General features: G+C 30.3%; 2 protein-coding genes across 2 annotated transcripts; one reads left to right on the forward strand and one right to left on the reverse strand.

The window, feature by feature from the left end:
• The first annotated feature begins 170 nt into the window (after positions 1–170).
• Positions 171–1358, forward strand: Mpc1 (mitochondrial pyruvate carrier). The gene is made up of 3 exons (XM_003699401.3): positions 171–565; positions 706–806; positions 1079–1358. The coding sequence occupies exons 1-3, from the start codon at positions 510–512 to the stop codon at positions 1231–1233; spliced, it is 312 nt and encodes a 103-aa protein (XP_003699449.1). The 5' UTR covers positions 171–509; the 3' UTR covers positions 1234–1358.
• Positions 1359–1596: 238 nt separating this feature from the next.
• Positions 1597–5702, reverse strand: LOC100882757 (uncharacterized). The gene is made up of 12 exons (XM_003699446.3): positions 4876–5702; positions 4691–4809; positions 4453–4597; positions 4249–4378; positions 4023–4188; positions 3761–3941; positions 3322–3680; positions 3103–3259; positions 2829–2960; positions 2561–2678; positions 2272–2426; positions 1597–2186 (listed from the first exon to the last, which is right to left on the reverse strand). The coding sequence occupies exons 1-12, from the start codon at positions 5520–5522 to the stop codon at positions 2054–2056; spliced, it is 2442 nt and encodes an 813-aa protein (XP_003699494.1). The 5' UTR covers positions 5523–5702; the 3' UTR covers positions 1597–2053.
• Between the last annotated feature and the right edge of the window lie 2582 nt (positions 5703–8284).

Raw genomic sequence — 8284 nt, forward strand, 5'->3', positions numbered from 1 at the left:
TATTTGGCGACCAACTTTTATTTAAAATGTATCAATTAAAATACCAGTCATGAAACAACGTGAATTAATAATTTTTTCGATCTAAAAATAATTACAGTTGATCTCGATTCGAAATGGAACGCGTTTAAATTATCGCGCCTACTCTGGCGCGCATACACGCACGTGTACACCGGCCACTGTGCATTTTATACTCTATAGTTAAGTACAGATATGATAACGAATTAAAAAACCTATTCTGTTATGGAAGTATAAAAATAAAACAGCCGTAGTTTTTACTTAAAATATATTAAGCAATGTAGGCAAAGTAATAAAAAGTTTTCATGAAATCTTCGGTCAATGTACAAACTCGTCCACTTGATCAACGGGTTTATATAACTATTTAGATCGATGCTCGTTATTCTTTACGAGTCGTTTTACTCGTAACTAGTGCATATCAGTCAATTTTTCAGTCGTCTTTTAGAAGGAACTTTGTTGAAAAATAGAATAGGAAGGAGTGAAAATCTAGCAAAATGAATCGTGTTAAGAAACTTTTGTCGAGTAAAGAAACTCGAGATTATTTTATGAGGCAAGCAATATAAATACATTCATAAAAATCGGGCACGAATACGTTCGTGTACACGTGCATCGTACGATCGTGTTGCTGTTAATTGGTGTTAGTGTGTTCGATTGAAAACAGATTATAGAAAAATTACTTTTTTGTTTTAGCACACATTTTTGGGGACCAGTAGCTAATTGGGGTATTCCAATCGCTGCAATTGCCGACATACGAAGAGATCCAAAATACATCAGTGGAAAAATGACACTTGGTTAGTTAATCCTTTTGTATTTTTTTTGTGAGATTAACATTTTTCACGTTCTTTACATACATGAATCAAATGAATGAAGTTATGTAAATGACGACATACGAACACGTGATACTTTTCCCCTCTTCTCTTTTTTATTTGAACTATCAATTAGTAGAATTTTAAAAATTATATTAAAGTCTGTATAATATTAACTGTGATTACTTATTAAAAATTTGTAAAACCAAAAGAAATTTATTGTAACTTATAAAATGTTAAATTGATTTTTTTTTCAGCTTTATGCTTGTACTCTGCAATGTTTATGCGATTTGCACTTAAAGTTGAACCAAGAAATTTACTTCTCTTCGCTTGCCATTTTGTTAATGAAGGAGCACAACTCACCCAAGGATGTAGATTTATAAAATATAATTATATGAGTAATAAGGAATAATTATTCTAACACCAGATACTGTGGATTATTAGAGGTGTAAGCAATATTTGTACAATACATTTGTTAAAACTGTTTCATGCTTATAATTTATTGTTACAGAATAAATCAATATTATTTAAAATTTATCACACACTTATGTAAATATAGTTTTATTTGTCTTTAAAATAAAGAATAAAATTTATTGATAAAAGACTTTCTGATTACATATGAAATATGTATATTGACAAATAAAAATGTATAATTCAAGAAGAAATGTCAGTTGTTTGTTAACATTTCAAATTTATATTTTGTACCTTCTTTCTTATTAAGCTATTTTCAATTTATCCTTATCAAATATTTCTCATAAATAATGTGTCATACAAATTATAAAAAATAATGATAATATTTTAATATTTCTAAGTATGTAATTACATAAAGTAAGCGTCACTACCGTTTCTGATCTCAATTAAAGAAACATATCTACATTTCTAACAAAGTGAGTGTACATATATATATATATATATATATATATATATTTTAGATTCTTTAACTCCAACTATTTAAGTCTTTGAAATGGTCAGTCGAAAATGCTATACAAGGCACTAAAGACTTTTGATGCATTAGTGAATTCTATGTCATAAAAAATTGTATAAAATGTATAAAAGATCAATTAAAATGCATAACTGATTAAGATTTTCAAAACATAGTATAAAATATAACGATCAATATCATACTTGTATATATAACATTAATGGACGGATTACATTCCTGATATTAATCATCGAGTCTACGAAAACTCGAAATTTTATGTGAAAAGATTGCATTCATAGTATATCCAATACTACGATATCATTGTAATAAATGAATTACTTATAGTAAAATAATATGAGATTATCGATACTGATAGCAGCAGTGATAGCCAACTAGCTTGAATTGACGAGGCACCGGCTAATCGACATTTAAACATGTCATACCTACAACACAAACATTTGTTCAAAATATGTTATCTATTACAGTACATTTGATTAACATATTTAGATATTATATAAATGTAATTACCTAGTTTTTTCATCACTGACTAAATTATTAAACTCAGCTTCTACCAATTGACCATCGTAATACGTAATCAAATCTTCAAACGGATATTCAAAACCTTGTTTGCATTCGCATTTATATCCACCTGTTTCGAAACCTCTGCCAAGAATCGGTACGCACTGTATATACATAGAAAAAATATATATGTAAAATAAAATTTGGAGTATATCCGATTTTTGAAAAAAAAACAATGCTACTGTGGTAGAATAAAAATGAATAGAATAAATATGTAGAGAGAAATATAGTATCTTACATATGAGGTTTTTCTGTCGCATTTATGAGTACCCTTAAACGCATTTGGCGCGTAAAATACATCGTCGCATTGGTTGATGTCAAGCTGTAGTAGATCCATGGTAACAGCTACAACACCTCTGTAAGAAATTTAATGTAAAATGTGATCTTCCTTGTCTCCTTCCTTTATAATCAAACAGGTTTTCTATCCTAGTGGGGAGTATTTCGCGTCTGATTTTTCTCATGCACTTACTATACTCGGCTGTCCATGTAGACTGAAATATACTTACTTGAATTCCAGTTTCTCTTTCAAGCTGTCCAAGCCGAAAAATGGGGATGCATAAGTAATTACCCATTTCTTCATTTTGCCGTTGCAATCAAAGTACGGGGCTGTCCAGTGACCATGATTCAGGTTTGCTGCCCTATAAAAAAAATGTATTCCCATACACTGAAGTAAATCCTATTTAGAAGATCGAATAAAATTGATTTTTTCTTGTTTCTCGACCTCGTGTTACAAATATAAAATGTTATAAGTTTTTCCATAATAACTTTTCGCACTCTTACCTATACGAATTCGGATAATGTTCGTATTTTTTCAGATATTCACCAGTTTCGTTATATCTGATTTTCATCTTCATAAAGTAATTTTCCAATTCGTCAAAATTTGTTGCCCATCTTTGTTTCAATAATTGGAAATAACTCTTTTTCGTATATACCTCATCTATAATATCGATTGTAATGTACATTAAATGAATGAAAAGTTTTTAATGATGTGTGTATTACCTGTATTATTGAGTCTAGCCAAATCTTCGACTTTGAACTTTCGCGTATTTAATTGAGTTTTATATGCGTACGGAGCAAAGAACGTTCTATTTGTAAATTTGTTACGATCCCAAAGTGTTTCTGCAGACCATATTTTAGTATCTCCTAGAACTAAAGCTAAAGTTTCTCCGATCATCTGATCTTCGGTAAGCGGTCTGTCTGCTACCCTTTTACCCGAATAAGCTTCGTGGGGATCAGAAATTTGAAGAAATGCACTAATAAAGTTTGACAATCTAGTTGCCATTCTTGCTTCGTTTTCAAAGAATTCTTTGGCACCAAAACTTACATCTCCTCGCAAAGTTAGATCTTCTGGTGAATAACTGTAATTTTAAGTATTAAATATTACTTCCGTGCGTCTGTTTGATCTATAACATTAAAACACTGGCCAGTTTGATTATACCTTTTACAAGTTTTTGAATTCACGCTAAATATAAATTTAAGTATTTGATCTATATTAATTTTTTCAGATCTTAGGGCTTCTGGTCCAGTAGAATAGTTTCTGTAGTGATAGAATCGTTCGAGATATTTTTCTCTAACGTGCGGTTTTGCTTTTTCCCATTGAACAGGCATTTTATGAACCCCTACAATTAACAATTAAAATCGATATATAAATAAATATAACGATAAAAATGGAAAGAAAAAAATAGAAGCCAGGAACTTACATCCTATTTTGGTACAATCAAATCCATTGTAATATTGTTCTTGTGTTGCTCTTTCTACGATTTCTCCTAGATACGGACGCCGCACTACGTTTGGCAATCTATAACCTGGTTTACATCTGCACTGATATCCTCCTCTTCGAAAACCCCAACCATGTAATGGTTCACACTGCACACAATAAAACAGAATTAATATATGAAAAAGACTGATTTTTATATTAATTAGTACCTCTGTAGTTTCTGGTTTACATCTGGTAGTATTTGCAAATCTATTTGGGCCATTATTTCCTCTTCCTTTAGGACACTGATTTATATCAATTCTTTCAAAATCCATTTCTATTACTGATATAGCAGTATATCTGAAATAAAATTATGAAATTTAATATAGATTTCAATAAAACAATGTAAATTTAAATAACATATAGAAACATACGTGGGATATTCTATGTGTCTGAATCCTGTATGTCTTGGATAAATATCTGCAATAGGCACTACTGCTGCTACAAGCCATCGATTTGATCTACCACAATCAAAATAAGGTCTAGTCCATCTTACAGGTCCAGGATATTCGTCAGCACCTATATTAAAAATAAAAAATAAAAAGAAGAATGTAGTACAATACCCAGATTCCCCTGTCTTACTTATTTTTAATAATTATTTTATTAGTGTACCTCTGGGGCCATGAAATGTAAATGTTTCGTTAGTGTTATTGGCATATCGAATTTCAACTTGATAAGTAGTTTTAGTATCGTGTCTTTTTTCAGTGTTATCCGGTAACCATTGCTTGTACCTAAATACATAATGGTGATGTATTATAATGAATAAATATTATAAAATTAATTAAATATTTGCATACCATTCGTTTATACGATAAAAATCTGTCGTATAATCTTCAGAAAGACTATTACTGGGAAATGCTCCCAAATCCTTAACATAAAATGTGTTTCTTGTAGATATTCTTTCCAAATGTATTGGATCATTAAAATCATCTGCTCTGAAAGTTCTTGGAGCAAATCTTGGCATAGTTTTGTTAAAAAAACCTCTGTATGATGGAGAATAAGATGTGTTTGGAGAAAAGTATATAGCAGATGCATTTATATGTGTATTTGCTGAAACATCTGCAACCGTCGATAAGAAATAATACATCATGCCAGGATCATACGTATCATTGATGGCTGGACGTATGAAACGTGATTGCAAAATATAACTCCAAAAGAATGATCTACTAAGAGCCATATTATGAAGATGTAATAAAGCAGTTCTATTTGGAAAAACAGGATTGATATTAATATCTTTAATATCTGGTAAATGAGAAACTGTATCTTCTGGTAAATAAAGATCTCCAAGATGTTGAATCTGGCAGTTATTGTCGTTGATTTTATCCATTCGCAGACGAATTTTGTCGAAAGAATCTCTGGCTTGCCATTCGTATTGTCCGACAACGCCCAAACAACAAAGGCATACAACCATCGTGGCACATATTTTGGAAATAGTGAATTCCATTTTTCGATAAAATTATTAATCACTTTTCTATATCATTAAATCATTATTATATTATTATCTTTCAGACTCATGTTATTATTACACGTTGAACTATACCGCGAGGTGAATAAACATACCCGCCTCACCTAACCGAACACTTACAAATCGTACTATTGCTACATGATGTCATGATGTTGCTTATGTTCTGACGTCATCAATTCTATACCAAATTAGAGTTAACTTTCGGACCCAGTTAACATTGTAATTTTTATTTTATTAGACATAAAAAACAGATAGCCATAATTACAAATTTGTAAATAGTTAGAATATATTAAAATAATTAAATTAATAAAAGCCAACCAGAAGAAAGAACAAATTTCAGGATAATTAAGGAAATGGTTCATTAAATTATTGAAATAAAGGAAAGTAGACATAATGATTCTTTAAAACAATTTTATTTTTAGATAGTGTTTGTAAACTAAAATAACCTTCCACGCCACTTTATAAGTTTTATATTTTTCTGATCAAGGGATATTGCGAAGAAATCATAATTTTAAACAATTTCATAAGAAAAAGAATGAAGAATTAAACTAAGGCTTAACGTAAGATTTAAATATCTTTTGTTATGGTAACTTATATAGCATATAGCATCTTGGTCCAACGACCCCCCTCCCCTCTTCCCCCTCCTAGCGGTTTGACTCTCCTAAGTGCATAAGTATTCCGTTCGCTGTGGTATTATTGTCCCAATACAGGTTCACCCCTATTTATCTGTGATGCGAAAAAGGAGAATTTCTCATAGCTAAACAAGTATTTCGAAAAGACAACTTGCTGGGGGTCTATCCCATGGTGTAATGCGGCTGTTCATATTATTCTGGTTCCTGAGAAAATTTTTGTGTTGCCTGTCTGCAGTCCCCGAAGCTTTTGATGTTAACGTGGGAAATATACTTCCAAAGATTTATTAAACATTTCCGTACAGAAATAGCACATCTTCTCTCACGATACCTTTTCACTTACATTTAAGCATCCTCTTATATTAATTTAGCTTACAAATTGACTGATTTATATTTAATAATTGTTGTATCATCTTAACGTACTGCGAACGCACAGTTGTACTTGTTTTTCATACATGTAATTCATGTCAAATCAATGTACTTGCAAAAATACATTTGAAAAACCAAAAACTTTCAAATTACAAACTATCGATGTGTACATGCGAATGTACTTATCTTCGGTGTTATGATACAAGAAATAATTATAAAGTAACGATATAAAAATTAATAGATTTCACTTAATTTTTACGAATAAAATATTAATTTGTATAATGTTTATACAAACTTTTTTATATTAAAATACCAATATCCCACGACAATGGTTCCAGAATCGAGAAAAAAATGCATTGTCTGTAGAGAATGCAGACAGTTAAGTAATGAGAGATAGACAGACAAACAGACACGGTAAAGGGAAAGAGAGGGGAAAGAAAAAGTGTATGTGTGTATGTATATGTAAAGAGAGAAAGAGAGAGAGAAATTACGATAAAGGGAGAAAGAAAAAGAACAGAGAAAGGGAATAAAGTGAGAAAGAGTAAGAGGTAGGATAGAAAACGAAAGGGAATAAAAAAAACAACAAGCAATGCAACAATTAAGTAAAATATAATCAAAGAAAATTTTTGTAGATTAGTCACTATTAGTAATTTTTATGACGATAGTTCATGTTCGATAATCGGAGAATTTGAATGATTAAAAATTACGAAAACGAAAAAATTCTGAAGGAACAGGTTTCTGCAAGCGAGCGTATAAGCATTACTTCTCTCTGTTACTCCTTCTGACTGAAGGGACGCGGGTGCGTGCTCAACCAGACAGGCGGTTTACGGTTGAATTCAGGACCGTATCTCCTTATTTGCGACTTGCTCGTTTGTCTTAATAGTAAATTATATAACTTTTTTCTAGTATTAAGTTATCAGTGATTTTGCAATTGTACTACTCCCGGCTGCAATCAAAATGCAATCAATAATTGCAAAAATCTGACAACATTCGACAATGGTTATGAACTTATATCCTGTTACTGAAAATTCAGCATGCAAATATATATGTTTACTTATTATTTCATCTTTTTGTGTCTGTTTAATTTCATAATGAAATAATTAGGAAACACAATATTATAATATATTACTATTAAATAGTAATTACAAATCAGAAACTTATTGAAACTTTGAAATTTATTTATATGATTAGTTATAGGTAAATATTATACAGCCTATAAATATGTATTCATTTATTGTTATTATTATAAGTATAATTACAACAGTTGTTACCGTGATCAACATCATCATTACTAATATGATCAGTGTATTTCAAAGTGTATTTTTAACAGAAACATTTTTGTTTCTTTCATATAATTACGTATTGTATATTTAGTTTCTCGTAAAATTGAAGAAATTAAATATTTAATGTATTATTTAATATATTATATTTACGTATATGTGAATGCAATGAGGAATAATTGCATGAATTTTTCTTAAATTTTATTATCGTTTATCTTAGTGCATATACGAGTATGTAACATTTCTGAAAGTATAAAATTAATAATATTGAGAATTCTGTAAATAATAAAATGGAATGGAAAAATATAATTTGTAAGTAATATAACAAAGAAGGCTGTTAAAAATTGTAAAGATTTACGAAGAGATAGTAAGGGGCCGGAAATATGTTGAGACGAGCCTGAATAAGGCGGGGCTCGCATATACCGCGAAGAGAGGTAAGCGGTTGAATCGGATTGGATTGGGG

The sequence above is a fragment of the Megachile rotundata genome, chromosome 7, assembly GCF_050947335.1.
Source record: "Megachile rotundata isolate GNS110a chromosome 7, iyMegRotu1, whole genome shotgun sequence".
In the NCBI taxonomy this organism is placed as follows: Eukaryota; Metazoa; Arthropoda; class Insecta; order Hymenoptera; family Megachilidae; genus Megachile; species Megachile rotundata.

Excerpts from the sequence above, each read along its gene's own strand:
- LOC100882757 (XM_003699446.3), bottom strand. The coding sequence starts at position 5,522 with ATGGAATTCACTATTTCCAAAATATGTGCCACGATGGTTGTATGCCTT. Across the intron at positions 3,942-4,022 it reads TGATTGTACCAAAATAGGAT|GGGTTCATAAAATGCCTGTT; the intron begins GTAAGTTCCTGG and ends TGTTAATTGTAG. Across the intron at positions 3,681-3,760 it reads AATTCAAAAACTTGTAAAAG|TTATTCACCAGAAGATCTAA; the intron begins GTATAATCAAAC and ends TTAAAATTACAG.
- Mpc1 (XM_003699401.3), top strand. The coding sequence starts at position 510 with ATGAATCGTGTTAAGAAACTTTTGTCGAGTAAAGAAACTCGAGATTAT. Across the intron at positions 566-705 it reads ACTCGAGATTATTTTATGAG|CACACATTTTTGGGGACCAG; the intron begins GCAAGCAATATA and ends TTTTTGTTTTAG. Across the intron at positions 807-1,078 it reads CAGTGGAAAAATGACACTTG|CTTTATGCTTGTACTCTGCA; the intron begins GTTAGTTAATCC and ends TTTTTTTTTCAG.